Consider the following 21803-nt stretch of genomic DNA (forward strand, 5'->3'; position numbering starts at 1 on the left):
CATAGAGCAGATTTTCTACTTACGATATTTTACAACACTAGCTGTACTAGCTCCGATTTAGTTTGATCTGTGGATACTCTTATTTTATTGATTTTTCTTCTACAGTTTCACAAATGTCAAAATTTCACACGTTTTCTCGGCGTTGTTTGTTGTCCGGCGTTACATTTTTTATCGTTTATTATTTTATTTCGGCTGTTGTAATGTAAAATGTAACGTTGGGGACTAATGTCCGATGCAGATTTATAAGTTAAAATCCGATTCTGTAAGTACTGCTTTAAAGATGCATCCAATTCACTGTAGCCTTTGGGACCTCGTCGGACTTGAAAAATTACTAATGGATTTGAAGTAGCACATAATGTTTTAGATAATTCGTGTAATAATAATAACATTGACAAAGTTATGTAAAAAAACTACTCCTAAATTCCTAACCACGGTGTATACTTGTGTCATGAAATGTTCAGGTTGATGTTTAAAAATGCATTTTTTTGCAATAATTCGACTGTCAAGGACTCAAGGTCGACTGAGTCTTATGATTTTTTAACAGAATAATTATTATTCCTAAACACTGCACTCCCTAAGTTATCAAATTGTTTGTGTGAGCATTGAGCAATGTAGTCTTGTAATAAGAGACATCATCCTCTGGTTTTACTATTTTTTTTAAATAAAAATTATTCGCTTTTTTCTAAATGAGACTGTTTCCCCAAATTAGTCAGAAAATCTGTTACTTTTAAGGGTAAGACAATAGTCCATTGATTTTTATTATTTTGTACTACATAGTACAAAATAATTTCTTGTGAATTATTAATTATATCATAATCATCCATCATCATCATTATCAGCCGATGGACGTCCACTGCTGGACATAGGTCTCTTGCTGGACTTCCAAATAAAACGGTTTCAAGCTGCCAGCATCCAGTGACTCCCTGCAACCCACTTGATGTTTTCGGTTCATCTAGTGGGGGGTTGACCAGCACTGCGCTTTCAATATATGCTTTTTTTATGCTTTTTTTATTTTCATTAAATATATGCTACTAATATTTGGTTTAATACTCATTTTTCTTGTGTTATTAAATAAATGGCATACATGAAATTGAAACCATATAAGCATTAACTAAAATATATCAAACAACTTCAAGAATGCTTCAAAGTTAATTTTAACTGATAATCTATTGACCTCCTTTCATGATATGATAATATTGTTTGCACAACTTCCTTAAACTTAATTGTGAACACATTTGTCTGATATATGTTTTTTGTCTGTTTTTAGGGTTCCGTAGTCAACATTATAGTTTTGCTATGTCCGCAGTCTATTTTCTTTAGCTCAGAGACTCAGAGAAACCTGTAATTCTGTGCTTCAGAGAAATCTCTAATTTAGTATAAATATGCAAATTACAAAATGTTGGGTGCTGGGTCCATTGTGTGGCAGGGAGATAATCTCCAACAGATCATCTTATTTAAAATATAAAGTAATACAATAAAGAACAAAATATCGATTATTATCAAATATCAAGGTAATTGCAGTCACAAGTGGATGACAGAACACAGGGTTATCACAAGAACAATTCTTCTGTGTTGCACTGTACATATTTAAATAATGATAACTTCTCTTATTATAGAAGTTATCATAGAACTAATCTACGATTGCAGATAAACAATATAAAAAATCAATAATATTTTTTTACAGGCCAAAAACAACATAATAAATATGTAGAGTGAATAACAATATGATATTACCACCCACAATAGCAGCCACACACACACCCATTTGACACTAACACATGCTCAATAAATGGATTACACGTAGAGAGTGGTAAACAATGGCCTCACAGACCCCCATAAAAGAGAATGTCGACCTAGATCTCCGAAATTTGGATGACGATATAGTAGACCTCATATCATATGTCAAACATAATCTACCAAAACAAACGACAATTGATTTAATTGGTGGCATATACTGCCACATATGTGAATCAGTATACAATAGGAAGGAATTTGAAAATCATTATGAGAGAGATCATGGACAAGGGGAGAAACTCTTGTACTCCTGTGTGGTGTGTCACAAACAACACAAAAATTACCGCAGTCTCCGTGGGCATTGCTATTACATGCACCTCAGTAGGGGAAGACACAGGTTAGTATAACAATAAAATTATCATTTATATATCTATTACTTGTAGTTGTGGCTTTGCTGTCCGTAGAACTTTTCTATTAGTCTGCAAAGAACAATACTTTTAATTTTCTTCAAAAAAGGAGTAGGTTCGATTTGTCACAAGTTTTTTTTAATTTTTTTATGTGTGTACATTGAGACAGAGGACGAAGACCACGCAGGGCCTTCGGCCTCCCCCTTTACCCCGCGAGCCGCTCTGTCCCGTACGCCGCCGTCGGGTTTTGCGGCGGTCCGGCCTGATGAAGTATCGGTGACGATACCGCTACGCTTCACTCCAACCGCCTCGGACCGCTCCCAGCCTCCTGCTGCTGCTGCGAAGCGGCCTTTGACGTCACCTGAAGACCGCCAGCCTGCGGATAAGGTGCGCATGTGCCAGCCTGCTCTGCAGGTGCCGCGCCGACAGATCAGCGCAATGATCCCCTCGCAGCCTACCACGGACTCTGAAGACGAGGAAGGTATTCGCAAGAAGGCGCTCATGACGTGCTCAAAGATCGAGCTTCTGGACCGAGTCAACGGGGAACTGGCGAGCATCAACACTGTTATTAGCAGCTCGGCATCGAGACTGAACAAGGAGAGCACCAACTCCATTAGGGATAGTGTCCAGGATACGCTTGCGGTGGTTGCGGCCCTCACTCTTCGGCTGGCTGACACGGAGGCTGAGCTCTTTCGCGCGCAGCAGAAAATAGCCAACCTAGAGGCCCAGGTTAGTGAGTCGCCTCCACATACTGCCCCGGCTGCAGCAGCGCCCTCGTATGCGACGGCGCTCAAATTTAAAGGAAAATTTGCAACGGTTTCCATCCCGCAGGAGCAAGGCCCCGTGCTTGCGTTCTACCCAGCTGCTGAAAGCGTAGACACATTCAAGACAGCGGAGGACACGAAAGCGGAACTGAAGAGAGTGGTGGACCCACGCGCTCTGGACGTGCAAATTACTAAGGTCCGAAAGGTCGGGAACGCGGGAGTTATTGTCCAGACAACAACTCAGGAGTCTGCAGTCCGCCTACGCAGCGCAGCCCCCCCCACGTTGCGTGTCACGGAGCCGAAGCGAAACCAACCTCGGGTCTGTATTCGAGGCGTTGATGGGGACCCGTCGGCCGAAGCGTTTCTGGAGTCTCTGCACGACCAAAACCTGCGGGGTTCGCAATGGACGCCAGAGAGACTGAGGGCCCAAGCAAAAGTCTACAAGAGGCGCGGTCGTGACAGCACAACCAACATAATTTTGGAATGTACGCCCGCGCTCAGGGAGGCGCTACTTAAAAAGGAGCGCCTGTTTATTGGTTGGCAAGCGGTCGACGTAATGGACTATTTGCAAGTTACGTGCTGCTCCAAGTGCCAAATGTACGGGCACCCTGAGAAGTACTGCAGAGCGAAGGAAGACACCTGCGGAAAATGCGGACAAACCGGGCACCGTAAGGAATCCTGCAAATCCAAGGTGGCTAATTGCGCTACCTGCCACAGGTTTGGCCGTGACAGCGCTGGCCTCCACCCAACTGCTTCTAGGGACTGCCCGGCGAGACAGTATGCGGAGCAACGGGCTGTCCAATCAATTGATTACGGCCAGCTCTAGTGGTCCCACAACCCTGAAGATCGGCTACCTAAACTTAAACGGCGTGGTGCTGGCCAAGAGCGAGTGGTTCCAGTAAGATCAGGAATTCATAAGCTCGGGTATCAACTATGGTTACTTTTTTTACCTTTTCCACAACGTCGCTCACGTCCGTAGGACCTACCACCTTTACCTACTGAAAGGCCCACCCTACACGTGTCCCCTGGGTGGTGCTAAACGAGCGACAACGCCGAGTCACAGGCGGCGGTTAAATAACCTGTCCGTGGCTACCACAAGCCCTGAGGACCTAAATACCCTCAAAAAATGTGGCAGTAGTGCCTTGGGAAAGTGCTACTGGTGTTCTTCCCAACCCCCCTTTTATTATGAAATGTCTTGCAATAAGGAAAGTGATTTGTCATGCCATCCGGCTAACCCCCGGCGCTCTCTGGTATCCGGGCTAGAGAGTGTGAAATCTGTTACCGAAGACACCACTGGAGTGAGTAACCAGGCTTCAGTGCATGTTAATGTTACTGGAAAGAAACTAATTCAGCAGGCTTTTCATCCCAGCCTATTTGTGAGAACAAGGAGCATGTCTACAGGTAGTGCACCATGCTTTAGTAATACAGAACCACCTGTAGATCTCACTGAACACAGCAACAAGGAATCCCAAACACATACATCTGTTCAACACCCTGAGTGGCAGAGGGTACCTACAATCAGAAACCCAAAACGAAAGAATATGTCGAACACACCATCACCAAAAGGGAACATGCCAGTGTCAAACCAATTCGGATCATTGGATATTGATGTAGATGATTCTGAAACCCTACCTACAAACAATAAACAGCATGTATTCAAACCTCCACCCATCATGCTATATGGCATTGAAGATGTTGCAAAACTGAACGAACTAATCAGATCAAAATTAGATAAAGAAGAGTTCACCATCAAAATTGTTACCCGAAACCAATTAAGACTTAGTTGTCCGACTATAGAGTCTTATCACTGCCTTATGAAAATAGTAAGAGAAAACAATCTGATTGGACACACCTTTTCTAGAAAGGATACAAGACCTTACAGAATTGTAATTAAGAAGCTCCATCCAAGTACACCTAAAGAGGCAATACAAGAAGCTATAGAGCAGTCCGGAAACACAGTTAGTGGTGAAATAATAAATGCTCGATATGGACCTAATAAAATACCACTATCGACATTCTTTGTAAACCTAGACCCACATCCAAACAATACAGAGGTTAAGAAAATTACCCATATATTCAATACAAAGGTCATTATTGAAGATCCAATAAGAAAGGCAAATGTGCCCCAATGCAAAAGGTGTCAGCAATATGGCCACACTAAGAATAACTGCCTTAGGCCATATAGATGCGTGAAATGTGCAGAGAGCCATAACACAGTAGACTGCCCAAAAAAAGACCGGAATACCCCAGCAAAGTGTTGCCTCTGTTTAGGTAATCACCCAGCAAACTACAAAGGCTGTGAAGTTTATGTAGAAATCAACAAAAGAAAAAGAAATACTTCACGAAGAGACTATATAAAACCAAGAAAACAAACAGAGGATAAAGACCAACAACAAAGCACTGGAAAACAAGAAAATATACAAAAATTAGATAGACCCTTCGCATCAAAGGAGAAGGAACACGCCTATACTAGACAACACTCCTCAAGCCAGTTTAATACTAGGACATATGCAGAAGTCGCTAAAATTCAGAACAAAGATGAAACTACAACAGAATCTAAGCTAGAAATACTACTCACAAAACAAGCTGAAAAGCTAGATAAATTAATAGACCAAATGTCAATAATGATGAACTTATTGACCACAGTAATACAAAAGATAATCTAATGGCTACTCTAAGATTGGCAACATGGAATGTTAATGGTCTGATTGGACATAAAAGTGACGTCGAACTACTATTGAAAATCCACAAAATAGACGTACTACTGGTGTCAGAATCTCATCTTACTACCAACCACAATTTTGCTATAAAAGACTATATAACATACACAACACCCCATCCTGATGGAACTGCCCATGCTGGAACAGCAGTAATTGTAAGGAAAGCTTTGAAACATGATATCCTTGAATTGTACGATAATCATGGGTCACTTACTCTCTCAGCTGTTTACTGCCCCCCAAAACCAAACCCAAAGGAAACTCACTTCACAGAATATTTTAAAACGCTTGGAAATAGATACATCTGTGGTGGTGACTGGAATGCCAAAAATGTGCAATGGGGATCACGACTAACTCTACCTCGAGGCAGAGAACTTAATTCAAGTATAATCAAAAATAACGTCAGTATTTTAAGTACAGGTGAACCAACTTACTGGCCTACAGATCCCAACAAATTACCGGACCTCTTAGACTTCTATATATATAAAGGGCTATCAAACTTGTATATAAGTATAGATAGTTGCTATGATAGTTGCTCAGACCATACACCAGTACTAAGTACGGTTAGTACATCAATAATTTCAAGACCCGCCAAAGAATGTCTATACAACAAACAAACTGATTGGTCAGCATTCAGAAAATATATTGATACTAATCTATCGCTAAAAGTTCCACTCAAAACGAATGACGACATTGATGAAGCAGCAGAAACCATAACAAACATGATACAAACTGCAGCATGGATTTCTACACCGGATATAAGATACACGCCAGGTAGTAACAACTTACCCATGGATATCAAAAATAAGGTACTAGAGAAAAGGAGGCTCAGAAGAGTTTGGCATACTAGTCGTCATCCGTTGGACAAAAAGGCGCTAAACCTGGCAGCAGCGGAACTTACATCCTATTTAAAAGACGTAGAAAATGACACATTGAAACATAAACTGATTAATCTGTCTGCTTCGAAAAACAATGAATATTCATTGTATAGAGCCGTAAAGACTAACAAAGCTTCGCCTGTAATCATAAAACACCCACTAAAACTAGATAATGGTACATGGGCCAGGAAAGATAATGAACGTGCGGAAGCCTTTGCCAAGTTTCTAAGTGAAGTTTTTACTTCAAATAACGGCGACCCAGACACTGATAGAGAAGTCGCAGACTTTCTGGATAGCGACCTTCAACTAAGCTTACCAATAAAAAGCTGCACCCCCAGAGAGGTCTGGAGAGTAATAAAAGAACTTGAACTTCACAAAGCTCCAGGATTCTGTTTAATAACGGCAGAGGTCTTACTACAACTTCCAAGAAAAGCGATTGTCTTTGTGACTCAGCTTTTTAATGGCATCTTGAGAACATCCCACTACCCGTCTATTTGGAAAATTTCGGAAATTATTATGATACCGAAACCTGGGAAGCCACCGCATCTAGTCACATCTTATAGACCAATAAGCCTACTACCAACATTGTCCAAGGTATTTGAAAAAATAACTCTGTCCAGACTCAAAACCATTCTTCATGAAAGGGAAATTATTCCCCAGCATCAATTTGGATTCCGAAGCCGACACTCCACTGTGGAACAGGTACACAGAATAGTCAAACAAATTAGAGAAGCCCTAGAAAGTAAACAATATTGCTCTGCTGTTTTTTTTGGATGTTCAACAGGCTTTTGATAAGGTCTGGCACAATGGATTGCTATTTAAAGCCAAACATTGCCTCCCACACAACTTCTTCATGTTACTGAAGTCATATGTCAATCAAAGAATATTTCGAGTGAAAATCAATGACGCGTTTTCGAACTTCCATGACATTCAAGCAGGTGTTCCCCAGGGTTCCGTTTTGGGTCCCACACTCTATTTATTATACACTGCAGATATTCCTATCTCAAACAGCGTACTCACCGCTACATTTGCTGATGATACAGCTGTATTGTGTAATAACAAAGACGCAAATATGGCTTCAAATATTCTACAAGTACACCTGAACAAGATAAATTCATGGATGATTAAATGGCGTATCAAAGCTAGTTCCACGAAGTCAACACATGTGACATTTACCTTGCGAATGGACGAATGTACTCCTGTTAAACTGGGACTTGATATTATCCCCCACAGTGACACCGCAAAATATCTTGGGATACACCTAGACAAAAAACAAACATGGAGAACGCATATAGTAAAAAAACGCGATGAACTAAATCAAACCTTCAGAAAACTTAACTGGCTTATGGGAAGGCATTCGCATGTCTCACTCAGTAATAAATTGCTCATTTATAAAACAGTAATAAAACCAGTGTGGACCTACGGCATTGAACTGTGGGGCACAGCCAAAAACTCAAACTTGGAAATATTACAAAGATTTCAGAATAAAGTTTTAAAAACCATCACAAATGCTCCATGGTTCACTAAGATATCGGAACTACATGAGTATCTTGACATAAAAACAGTAAAAGAAGAGGTTGAACTCAGATCAATGTGCTATAAAAATCGCATAAACACCCATGAAAATAAACTTGCTACTGCCCTCGGTCATCCAATAGATGTTAGAAGGCTAAAGCGCGCCTACATATGGGATCTCCTGTAAAAAAAAAAAAAAATCAAAATAATAAGAATGTACAAATGTACAAATGAAATACAAAAAATTAACAAATAAAATAAATTAGCATGGCCTTCAATGGAAGGTCAGCTACACATGCCATGTAGTACCCACAAGCAATTTGCTTAAAGCTGTTGCAGCTGATTGCACAATAGTAATGAATTATAAAAAAAAAAAAAAAAAATGTGTGTACATTGATTACTCATAGATGCTTGAACCGATATGGAAAATCCTCATTTTGTTTGAAAGAGTATACTCTCCTTGTGGTCCCAAGTCATCATGTGAGGATCTAATGATGGAATCCTAGAGAAATCGAGGGGAACTTCCAAAAATTGCAAGGGCAAATAGTGCATTAATTCTAAGGTTAACGTTTTGAAACGTATTCCACTGCATATTTGTTAAGTCCAATTAGTATTTTTTTGTACATCTTTCTAAGATTGGTTTTTAATTGTGTACTATTTTGCTTCAGATGTGAACATTGTTCTAAAAATTTTTCAAAGTTTGCTGCTCTGAGAGACCACATCAATAATATGCATAACTTCAAATGTTCCACTTGCAACAAGCTGTGAGTATACATACTCCTATTTGCTTCTATTATATGTCAATTCATACCCTACTCTTTAACACACATATTACACACTCTAAAGGCCATATTAATAAACATGGAAATAAAATTTAAATCTCAATTTTCTTCAAAGTAAAGTGAACCTGAAGTAGAAGTGGTCCACTTTACTTAGAGAAAATTGAGGTTTAAATCTAAATCTATGATTATAAATATGGCCGTAAGTGTAGCAAAACACCTGCGGAACGTTCCGCGCCTAACCTTTAATTAGCTAAGGGGGTATACCTGGGTTCCCTGGGCCCGCGTTGTATGGGCTAGTGGCCATTCCTCTTTAACTTTTAATTCTTTATAATATGTTTTTATTCCATATTTCTAGATACACAACCAAAACAGACCTACAACTGCACAATATCATTCACGCAGATCAATCTAACAACTATTGCCAAGCGTGTGAAATTGAATTACCCACAATAGCTAGTTGCAAGGATCACATAGATCTGCACACAGTCTACATATACAGTTGCCCCATATGCAATGAGAATATATCCAGCAAAGACGATGCCGGCGCGCACCTCGCCAAACATTTTGATGATGCAGAAGTGGAGAGCAGCGTACAACTCATAAAAAAATCTGATAATCACGAAACTCATTTGGAAAAATTGGGCGGCATAGCTTGTTGCTATTGCACAGTTTCGTTTGAGAACAAAGTGGTGTTCGATGCACATTTCTCATCCAACCACAGCGACAAGGAGCTGGTGTACTGCTGTGTTGTTTGCAAGAAATCATTTGAGAAATATTCTGTGTTTTGGGAGCATACCTATAACCATTCCACAAAGGACAAATTTTGGTAAGATTTTTTTTTACATTAATTTATACATAAAGAGCAAAGATTGACTGGATATTTGCAAAATAAATAATATTATAAAATTTATCCTTACATTAAATGTGACATTTTTCTATATGTGAACTATAAACATAAAAGCACAAACAAAAAAGATATTAGTAATTTTGTTTGACCGCCCATACAAATCTAACGATCATTATTACCTACGTCGACATTAAATCGTACCATTTTGTATGGGGCGTTTTTGAGGGATTTGACTGATCTGAATCTGACTCTTTAAATCCTTGTAGCTCCAAAAGTAATGATCACAGATACTCTGTTACTTTTACAAAATTGCTTTACTTTCATCCCTATTGGTCTGAGGCGATGACGGATAATTTTTTTACTACGTTATCACCTAAAATTATCGTCCGTAATCCGACTTTACAGAACCAATTTTGAACTTCACAGCTGCACCCTATGTTACAAAACATTCAACCGCCTGTCAATGCTGGTCACGCACATGGCGGCGTGTCAGATGAGCATGCACGTCTGTGAGAAGGACGAAGACGCCAAGGGCAAGCCGTTCGCGTGTCCCGAGTGCGGCCACCGTTACGTCACGGAGCAGCGGTTGCGCGGACACTTGCTGGACGCGCACGGCATACACTGCCTGCGCTGTCTAGTACCTGATTGCTCCAAAACGTATGTCAGACGGCCCAATAATTCAGATAAAAGTTAAAAATAAATTCTTCCACCTAGAATAGTAATAGGATACTAGAAACTGATGGTCGACCCCCCACCAGGTGGACTGACACTGACTGGACTTGCCATGTTTGGAAGTCCCTGCAAAAGGCTTATGTGCTGCAGTGGACGTCCATCGGCTGATATGATGATTAATTATATCTTATCTTCAATGTACAGAATTTGATCTATTACAGTTTTATTAAGAGTTTATGTTTGAAAGAAGTTTTACTTCAGTCATGTGTAACTGTCTGACACAAGACAAGTGTGCTACACTTTTTTTTAACAATTTCATGACAACTAGTTAAAGTTCTGTTCTGATTGATATTGACAAAATTAATCAGAATGACAAGAATATATCTTTTTATAAGAACATTAATGGTGTTACAGATTCTCAACGCCAAAAGAGTTGGTACTCCACCAGTATGTGCACACTTCTTACCAGAACTGGTGCAGGCAGTGCGGTTTGATGTTCACTTCGCTCGCCGCGTGCGAGCGTCACTTGGACGTGCACAGGAGGACGATATACAGCTGCCCCGTATGCAACAGGGACTACAGGGAGAAACACGTCCTCGTCAAACATATAATGCAGCATTTTGAAAACACCGTGCACATATGCAAATTGTGCGGAAAGGTCTTCAATCACAAGCGCCGCTTCACCGATCATTTGCTAACTCACAACACCAAAGAAGCGTATACTTGCACATACTGTGGCAAAGGTTTCACTAATCTGCACCGTCTGCAGCAGCATCTGAACACCCACACCGGGTCCAAGCCATACAAATGTACGATATGCAACAAGACATTCGCCAGCTATCCTAATTGTGTCAAACACAAGAACCGAATGCATAAGCTCAATAACAAAGTACACCAGAATCCCACTTCTGATAAAATTGATAATTTGAAAAATGTTAATATTGAATACACTAACAAAAATAAGAAAGGCAACATTTGTAAATTAAAAGAATTACATCAACCTAAATATAATGAGAGTTTAATGGAAAATGATAACAGTACTGTTGTTGATAATTTGAATTTACGTTCACCTGTGTATAATGAGAATTTAAATGAAATCAATAATGAAATTGAATTCACTGAGAGTAATAGCAATATTACTATTGGTGATACCAATTCAAACACAATATATGATGATAACATGATAGAAATGAGTCATATTATGCCCCAAATAGAGTCAGATATGAATGTTAGATACGAGTTCCAAGTGCAGAATAGTACAATGGAAGCAGAGCCAATACACAATATAGACATTGAAAAGGAGTTGCTCATCATGGCGAATAATCCAGTGAAGCAAATTAATGGTAACTTTGAGTTTGTCGACTCCAATATACTTGATAATGGTGAGTACTATAATTATTATATGTATTTAATTTTTATTAGACATTATTTAATTTTTAAAAAAATCGACTAGTAGAAGGTTACTTTGGTATGGACTAGTATTGTGTAGGGTGGAAAGTCATATTATTAGAAAAATGTTGAATGTGCAAGTGGAAAGACATAAGAGGAGAGGAAGGCCAAAGAAGAGATGACTGGAGTGTGTGAAAGAGGACATGTGTGTTAAAATATCACCAAATGGGATATGTTGGGCCAGAAATAATGCAATCTAGATTAGGCCAATGTGTATGTAGTTGGGAAATTATATTCAATCTTTAGTTGTTTAGGTGAACTGGGCATCTGGTATAGCTTGCAACATATTAATAGTTATTTAATTTTATTTGTGTAGAAGTTTGTTTCATTGGACAGAAAAAATGTTTTTATAAATTCACTTCGAAGTATTGTAGTCTACATCATGAATACATTCAATAGCAGGATTTTAAGGTCCTTTTTTTATATAAAAACTGGATATTTTCTTTCCAGTTTGTGTAGAGGTTTCACCCAACATGGGTCCCTCTGAAGCAGTCTACTCCGCAGAGTACGGCCCAGAGTTCACCATCGGAGACAGCTGTGGCATCCTCGACTTGGACGACCATATGCTGCCCCACATCGACCCTCTTCTCACAATCAAGACTGAGGGTCACATGACCTCTAACATTCTACTCCCCCAGAACATGGAAGCTGCTATGTATCAAGAGACCCAGAAATGGGAGCCCCCAGTTTTTACCAAGGTATGCCCCGATCACCCCTACTACGGGGACATGGTTGATACCAATCGGTTTTCTATGATGAACACCGATATATTTTGAAGAATTTTTTTTTACATCTAGTTGATAATCGTATTTTTGTATTTACGCGTTAAGGCCGGAACGACACCGACGACCGGTTACGTGAGTCTGGGCTGAATGTTATATAGCAAATAGTAATATGTTATACATACTTTTGTTACTTGAGAAACATGTTATATTTACAGTAACATGGTATAATTGTTTTTTATTCATAATTTGCATCACGATTGGTTATATATTTCACTAAACAATTAAACATTAACTTGTTTATTAAATAAAGCATATAATTATGCATTATTAAGCAGTTATAAGTATATTTTGAAGTAACTTTACAAAGCGAGTAACTTAAATAGAAATATTTGTTTCGTTAATTCCATTACTTGTATAGTATTTTTTATGTGGTTAACTATAAAATTCTGAGTGCGTAAATTGTTGGGCTGTTATATTTGTGTATAGCAACCTAACATCAATATAACACACAATCAACGTAGCGCACTCACGTTGTTATGGGTTGTTATATTTGTGCATAACAACCTAACATCAGAATAAAACACAATCAACAAAGCGCAGACGCACGTTGTTATGGGTTGTTATATTTGTGTATAACAATCCAACATCAGTATAACACACTATCAACGTAGCGCAGACTCACGTTGTTATGCGACACTTTTGTCGCAGCGTCGTGTCGCGTCGCGCGGCGTCGTTCCGCCCACCACAGCTACCTCGAAAGGAAACAATGATGTACCTCAGTTATACAATAGTATCTATTTTAATGTTGATATAGTATACATTTTTAACATATATCCCACCAAACATTAGACGATTAATGTTATCATAATTCATAGTGATGCTACCTCATTTAGTTAAGTTTCTATATTTAGTCTCGTAAGGCCCGGCTTTATAATATAAGCACTTAGTTTTTTTTTGGTTGACAATATTGGTTATAGTTTTGAAAGGAATTAAACACAAGTAACTAAATTTTAGGCCTTAATAGCTTAATTTATAATTAAACTATTAAGGCTTAAAATTTACTGGCTATAGACTCAGGAACTCTTAGATATACCCCCACTTTTTACAATATAGTTTTTATTGATACACAACATAGATCCAGCTATTATTCAAAGATAGTATTTTTTTAATAATATTTTACTTCATACTTTTTTCTTCACTAAAATTACGGTATGAAAGGGCTAGAAGCCCAAGAAAAGTTCCCCAACCTAAAATATCTGTATATTTTATTTGTTCTGTTTAAAAAAAGTTGTAATTGAATCATCCAACAATGAAATATTTTTTCATATAGTTCTCAACAATGGCCATTTCTAAGTTAAATGTGACCGACCTCCTTTAACTGTTATTTTTGTGTCAATTTAGTAAAATTCCATTGATTAACTCGGAAAAAATTAATAACTTGTGTGTAGGGTATTACATCACTCCCTCTACTCGAACGAAAATCAAAATTAAAATAACTGTTATTCATTATTTTTTTCACTTCCTTGGATCCTTTGTATGTTTATTAGATTATTATCACTTTTATATCAGTGTTCCGACCATTGAATTATAGTGGACTGACGAAATTTATTTCACACAGAAATCCATTACTAATTTTATATATTTTTATATAATGTAGCTACATTAGACGTTATAAATTCTACTGTGTATGTGGGCCTTACGAAGCTAAATTCGTTTGTAATCGGCGTCGAGTTTCTGAACGTGTGTGCGATTCTCGTGTGTGTGTGCAGGATCGAGAATTATTTCAAAGGCGGATCTACTGTCACCCGCAAAATTGCAAAAATGCACCGAAGGATTAAAAAAAACAATAAAAAACGATATTTGGGAGCTGAAAAAAAATTTAAATCGTTACATACTATTCAGAAGCGTGAATAACAAAATCCGTTTCCATTAACATGATTCCGTTTCCAATAACATGATTCCGTTTTCAATAACAAGATTCCATTTTCAATAACATGATTCCGTTTTCAATAGCATGATTCCGTTTCCAATTACAGGATTAAGTTTTGAATTTTAATAATATTTTCAATGATATGATTACATTTTCCCCTAAAAAAACAAAATGTTTTGGAAGGCATTGCTGCATGTTTTTTTCTGTTTTATGATAGGCAAGTAGCAACATAATGGCTTATATGACATGTGTCACATAATATAAAGTTAAGAGAATGAACGAGCGAAAAGTCATACCATATACTTAACACAGAAAGAAACAATATATAGCGTTCCGTTTCTAGGATATTTATGTACGACGTGCGTAACGAGTATGTAACGATTTAAATGTTAATTTTCCACAATATGATAAGTATTGCCGAAATTTATAACTATGTTTATTGGTAAATAATAGAATTCGTTTCATATATTTAAAAAATATATCCATAAAAATCTATTATTATAACTGCAAGAGAAGAATCTTTATTTCTGGAAATTATGATGAAATTTTCAAACGAATTGCGAACTAAACTAAAACTTTTCGGTCATAAAATTTTGCATAAGAGTATTATTTTTTTTATATATATATAATTTTTGGATATTGCCAGAAGATGATATTTTTGTCAAAGTATCTAGATAGCACCGATATATTTGTTCGGCAATACTTATAATATGTTCCTTGTATATCAAAACAAAAAAAATACTTATATTCAGTTAAACAAAATAATGTAAAATATTTATATATATGTAATAACACAACACTAAAGTTTACAGATACAGTTTTGTAAATATTTTATCACGGTTTGCGGCACTTTTGGAACTTTCATATTTTTATGCTTGATTTGTTTGCACACCGCTCGTAATGATTGCCACGATTGAATTTTTGGGTTTAATTTTTTATTATTAAGAAAAAAAATTAGTTGAAGTTTTTGTGAATTCTCGAAATAATAGCAAAGAGCGCTAAAGGTGTTAGTGGTTATTTTTGCGCATTTGAATTTGTTTTTCTAGCGGTGGCGTTTTCGCATTTCGTATTTCGATTCCTCTTTTTGTCTATTATTTTTTTTTTTATAAAAATTGTGACGCAAAGCGACGCGATTTTAGTGTAAGTGAATCGATAGTGCTGTGATATTTTTATGTATATTTAGATCTTAAGTGTAGGCAGTGTGAAGAGCAAGTACAAAATACATTATTTACGATAAAAAATAATCGTTCGGTGCGCGTCCTTGTTTTGCGTCCTCGAGGATTCTACGTCTACGTCTACGATTACAAGGAAAACTTTGTATACAAAATACATGAAAGTTGTATCTTGTATCAAGCGTAGCCAAGTTTCACGTTAAAACCCTGTTTTGCAGGATTGTATTTGATGTGGGTAGATAAAAAAAAGTGCCACTGGAGCATATCGTTGTTGCCATATTGTTGAGAGATGAGATTTGTTCTCAGACAAGACAAGGACGCCACAACACAACCGAAACGCATATGGATGTATCCAAACATTGGTCAATATTTGTATGGTGTAAATAATAGACGGTTCTGGTAAGATTGTGCGAGAGAGGAACTGTGAATGAATTTAGACGTTTCTACCTTTATCTTTGATAAGCTAAGCAGTTGAACTTTTTGAGTGTTCTCGCACCTCGCACATCTTTGATGATCCTTTTTAAACTCATGTCTTGAACAAGAAATGACAAGATTTCGCTCGATATAAGAAAGATAAAATCACATATCCAAAGCAAGGCCGATAATACGAGTTTAAAATTGCAATATTCTTGACGTCAACGATTTTGTGAGAAAAAGGCTGCTATTTTATTTAGCGCACTGACTAGTTTTTCGTTTTGTATCTCGTATTTTCGGTCTGGCTTCACTTAGAAATATTTGTCGTTTTAATCAGAGATAAGATGCGACCAAATCCACACCAAATCCATATGCGATCAAATAAGTCGTGTCAGATTTCACGTGAAATAAAAACGACAGGACATCTGATAGCAGATGTGTTGCCAGACAAAACGGAAAAAAACTAAACGCGGTAGATTTAACAGAGAAAGAAAAAAAATATTGATAAGAATATTAAAACTCGGCGAAATATATTTTCGAGAGAGTAAAAAAAAAATATTTACAAAATTCGCGGCGAAGGGGTCTTAGTGATAAAACGTATCCAAAGACTGTAACGTATTTATAAGTTCGATGAACTTAATGAAGTAATGGAGGTAAATCCGGGGAAAAAAACGTCAGATGTGATCTAAAAAACTATGAAATAGCGGATTAGCTTTCGATAAAAAATTTTGGCTTCGACATAAATAGACAAGAGACAGTCGCCGAGTGGCAGACTGGGATATAACAATCAGGTTTTGGTACCGCAAAGGAAATACCTCTGGCTAAGGGATATACGTAGACAGAATTTGTTGAGGAATATAACCAAGCATACAAAGACATCGTGTCATGCTTTTTTTTTAAATTTTATTTTTCAAAAATAAAAATGTACCTTTTGTGGATGTCAGAGTTAGGTAGGAAGTAAATTTAAGTAAAGTCAAAGATGCAACATCTATCCAACAGACACAATAGTTCAGACTGACTGACTTGAAATTACATTGGTTTTTCAACATCGAGTAATTCAATGTCTTTTTCTTCATTTGTGAGGTCATTAAAAATAGTTTATGTTTTGGTCGTTATTCCTCTACAAGTCTAAACAAAATCTCTGTCTTGTTTATATATCTTGGTCTGAGGGACATAGCATGATGAAGTCGATTGACGACATGCATTGGTAAATAATACAAAATTATATAGTATAATAGTGGGGGAGACGTTTTGTGTATGTTTCAAGTTCTATTTCGGACTAATATCAGGAAGCATTTTAGAATCCAGAGTTAAAAAAAAAAACTTTGAAAAAATATTATAAAAAAAATGACTCTGAGACGGTTCTCCCCCTTTCGATTAATTCACTCTTGGTGTATCTGCGCTGTAGTCACTCATTAAGATGCAAAGCTCCTAGATACATGAACTTTTGGTCGGCTGATAATCTTAAAGCCTTATTTAAAGATGTAAATATGGAAAACTATGCTTTCGGCAAACATTTTTTAAAACTATGTCTCACCAAAAAAAATGTTTTTTTTCAAAGCAGACTTTAATTTTCAATTTAAGGTAACCTCATGTTTATATAACCATGAGGTGAGGCCGATGTGTGTTTATCACCAAGCTTATATACTTTTGAATATGTTTTCGATTGTTTTGTACATGGTTTTAGCCGATCAAAGGTCTGTGCAGGGCTTTTAGTTATACTGTCTCTCCGTGTTTAGAGTGAATGTTTTCGTGGTATAAGTATTTTCCTGTAAATAAATTTGCGAAGTGTCGAGACGACGAGTTAGTGCACATAGGTTCAGTGTTCTTGACTACAGCGCAGTGTAACTGTCAAACCAACGCAAGCTTTGCTGCAAAATACACTGCGACTTTAGTGATTCTTTTATTTCTTTTCTCATTAATATTGATAAATTTTATATTCTTTATTGGATCATTCGTGGACCTATTCGAATTTTGAGGAATTTCGTGGAAAATTTATCACGTCATTTGTCAATAATCTGAGTGGTCTAATTGGTCCCAATAGGTCTCCATTGGGAGAAAATTCATCCTCAAACTGAGCTTCAAGTTATACATCAAACATGACAATTGTATTCCATTTATCTGTCAAACTCACACGGATTGTCTAATCAAGACGTCAGGATGGTCGTATTAATTGGAGTTAGAAAACTAACTCTGTATGGGCATTTGACGATCACACTTAACTTGCCTCTATATACACCTTTATTTCGATATTTTTACTGTCGAATTCGTCTCTTTTTCGCTGTCTGGCATAATACACACACAGACAAATAAATTCGAAAATCTCGTTATCATGTGGTGTTTGATTACTTGAAGGCTTCCAAGGTAGGTCACAGTTTCAAGATGTTTTCCAATGTAAGTTACCTAAGTTCAAATCTTTGGTTTACGTTTCTCTTAGATGTGTCGCAGTGCATTTTGTTCCGTTACGACAGTGTATAGCATAATATTTGGTGGTGTTACATAGAATTATATAAACCTCAACGTAATAGTACTTATTCAAAACTTCTATAATCATAATAAAATAACAGTTTCTGTATTTGTATATTTCGTCGCAAAGGTGTCAATACTGTCGAGATTTTAATCTTTTAATGATGTAATGGGGTTGATCGTATGAATCCTAAGTTTTCTACGGACATGGCAGAAGAAACATGTGTCTGAATTAATTGAATCGGTGCGATAGGTATTTGTGTAGTCTATAAACTATAAATATGGCACTATTTGGCCTATTTTATGAAGTACAAATTGACAACTACATTGGTTATTTTATACGTATATTTATTAGGAGTCGGGAAGTGGATCGATTTTTTAAATCGTCTTTTAAAATGAAACGAACCAAATACCTAGGTAGGATTTAAATCAGATGCTCAAAATGTCATAAAATGACAGATGTCGGAGATCCGTAGAAATTAAATAAAAATCCTTAATAATTGAAAATCTCTGAGTACCAACAAAACAAAAGTCCCCTTGATACTTTGTGTAATCATAAGAATTTTAGTGATGTAATTTATTGTGCATTTAATGTATGTATTTTAAAATGTGCGTGGATCGCATTTTCAGGTTATACTGTTAAATCTATTTACTATTTATATTTATATTATACAAAAAAATCTAAAATTGTGCTCTATTTTATTTTTGATACGAGAAAAATTTCGTAATTGTAACCTTTGCGATCTAATTGTCCCTAGTTATAGGTATAGCGTTGATCTCGTATTGAGAATAATCTAGATTGACAGACAATGAGCTATGTCACTGCGGAGTGACGAGTGGTGGAGTTTCGAGGTTATTTTACTTTTGTTGTTTGCTGATTTAAAAAAATCTGCTCTAAAACGAAATCTTTAAAACACTAATAAATGTATTAACATTCGGAATTGATGCTTATTTTTATGGATGCTTGTTTTTAGGGTAAAGTTTGTCAATTTGACATTACCCATATGAAGTCCCAAGGATCATCCGAAAAGTGCTAATGGCATCTATAAAGGAAGGAGTTTTGAGCATTACATGCATATTTTCTTGATTAATTTAAATTATGGATTTGACAATATTTAATATTTTTTGATTTTGTCTGTAAATGTAGATTATTGAAGGAGATCAACGGCGTTTAGGTTAGAGTCGAACACAGGGTATTGTGGTTCTATTTTACGGAAGTGTTATATGATATCTCGATAAGTAAGCGACGACAGCAACCGAAGCTGATGGTTTAACAATACTACCTCAATACCCGATATGTGTACAAAATAGTTTCCATCTAAATCTGTCTTAAAATATAAGAATACAGGCCGGGTTTATGTGAACAAATCTTTGTCGTAAATAATAAAAATTAAAAAAAAATACAAAAAAAAATTGGTAATTCCCAAATAGTGTAATAAACCCGGTCTTTACATGTGTCATGTAGTAAGCAAGATGTCGTATTAAAAATTTCTTTTAGCGCTTCTAAATTGTTGCATAATAATATTAATAGGTCATAATAACACTTTTCTTTTTCTTTTTTTTTTGTATCATTATATGATTTTGCGGATGTATTCTGGTGAACTTATTCGTAAAGTCCTTGCCGCTAAATTAATAATGTTCTAGAATCCGTAGCTAATGGCTCAAAACGCACGATATCTTAAGGATTTTGCTTCGAACGATTTACAAAGTACAATAAAGAATCGACTAATAGTTTAAAGACTAGGGTAGACTCGAAGAAAGGAAGGAAATCTTCAAATCTTCCCTAAAATCTATCTTGCAAATAAAAATTCCTAAAATCTATCGGTGTCCACTGAGTAGGTATATATAGATATTCTTGAAATTAACGAATTTGAATTTGACATCAATGGCGACGTTCTAAAATCCAAATTGGCGGCAAGGACTTAATTTTTTATCTGTGGTAGCATAAAATGTCTCTATGGCTACGAAGTTATGTATTTTCGTGCGTCAAGCTTGTAATTGTAAATAAGAATTCTGTATGACGCTGTTATTCGCGCACTCCATATTGTAAAATGTTTTTATTTTCTGTAATATATAGCTCGTGTTACTTGTAAGTTGAGATACTGTAAAGCGTGGTCTGAGATACCCGTATCTTAGCTTTCGTTTTTGTTCTACATTTTTAGAAGGGATATTTTTTGTTTTTTACTTTTCTTTTTTTATTTTAATTTTTTTTTTGGTGATAGTAAGAAGTTTTGAAAGATCGTGGTGTTTTTTTAGTTCGCTTTTAATTTTGATCTATTGAAGTAGTTTCCATTAATTGTTGTGTAGAAATTAAAAGGAAGCTTACTTTTTCACAACAAAAAAATGTAAAAAAAGTTAAAAATCTTAACAATATTAAGCAGTTGACGGTAGTCAAATGCCCATTTTGTGTTAGTTGTGTTTTGCTTATTCTACAGAATAATTTGAATAAAAATATTATTGCTTCTATGAAATAAATTAAAAAGAAGTTCTATTTCTCTAGTGAGATCATGTTCCCTAGAACAGATGAGAATTACCGCATATTGTAGTAAATACGTTTTTCTTATTATTTTTAAATATTATGTTTTTTTCGAGCTATGATACCGGCTTTACAGTATTGTTATAATGTACCGATCTACCTCTGCAAATGCATGCCTCCATTTTAATACATTTATACATTGTGTAAATGTAATTACATATAGTTTTTGTTATTAATATTTTTGTAATGTTATATAAAACAGATATATAGGGTAAATAAGTTTTATGTGGTTATTGTGCTATTTTGAAGGATAACTATAAAGAATATAATAATCATTGTTTCAGTTAAGTAGACGGAATACTCCAATCAGAATTGTATGGAACCATATTTGACATAATAAACAATCTGACTAGTGGACAGTATGTTTTATTTACAACTAGATGTTCCGGTGTACTTTGTAGTATCCATAGATATAAAATATCTCGTATATCGTAACAAACGCCATCTATTGTCAATAATCTGTTATAGTGATTATATATTTGCTACAATAAAAATATATATCTATATAATTATATCTTATAATAACTCTAGAGGTCAATTCTGCTGTACATGAAATATATTTCCAAAATAACTATCAGGGGGTGATTAGTGATCGATACTGATGCCAAAAATGCAATCAGTAAAATTTTTGTCTGTCTGTATGTTCGTTATAGAAACAAAAACTAATCGAAATTTGACAAATTGGATTTTAACGAAACTTGGTAAAATTGTTCTTCATACTCTTGGGCAGGTTGTAGTATACTTTTCATCACGCTAAGATTAATAGGATCAGAGCAGTGCAGGGAAATGTTGGGA

The 21803-nt window shown here is 36.2% G+C and overlaps 1 protein-coding gene across 2 annotated transcripts; it reads left to right on the forward strand.

The window, feature by feature from the left end:
- The first annotated feature begins 99 nt into the window (after positions 1-99).
- On the forward strand, positions 100-21365 carry LOC112047927 (zinc finger protein 569). 2 transcript variants are annotated; one of them, XM_052883818.1, is made up of 8 exons: positions 100-262; positions 1268-1511; positions 1685-2131; positions 8684-8779; positions 9153-9623; positions 10071-10301; positions 10731-11698; positions 12216-21365. In XM_052883818.1, the coding sequence occupies exons 3-8, from the start codon at positions 1818-1820 to the stop codon at positions 12539-12541; spliced, it is 2406 nt and encodes an 801-aa protein (XP_052739778.1). In that variant the 5' UTR covers positions 100-262; positions 1268-1511; positions 1685-1817; the 3' UTR covers positions 12542-21365. The 2 variants fall into 2 exon arrangements, with proteins under 2 accessions (XP_052739778.1, XP_023941003.1); XM_024085235.2 differs by lacking the exon at positions 1268-1511.
- Positions 21366-21803: the final 438 nt, after the last annotated feature.

The sequence above is a fragment of the Bicyclus anynana genome, chromosome 10 (assembly GCF_947172395.1).
Source record: "Bicyclus anynana chromosome 10, ilBicAnyn1.1, whole genome shotgun sequence".
Lineage (NCBI taxonomy): Eukaryota > Metazoa > Arthropoda > Insecta > Lepidoptera > Nymphalidae > Bicyclus > Bicyclus anynana.

Coding starts and splice junctions, on each gene's coding strand:
- LOC112047927 (XM_052883818.1), top strand. CDS start 1,818: ATGGCCTCACAGACCCCCATAAAAGAGAATGTCGACCTAGATCTCCGA. Junction 2,132..8,683: donor CTCAGTAGGGGAAGACACAG/GTTAGTATAACA, acceptor ATTTTGCTTCAG/ATGTGAACATTGTTCTAAAA. Junction 10,302..10,730: donor GTACCTGATTGCTCCAAAAC/GTATGTCAGACG, acceptor ATGGTGTTACAG/ATTCTCAACGCCAAAAGAGT.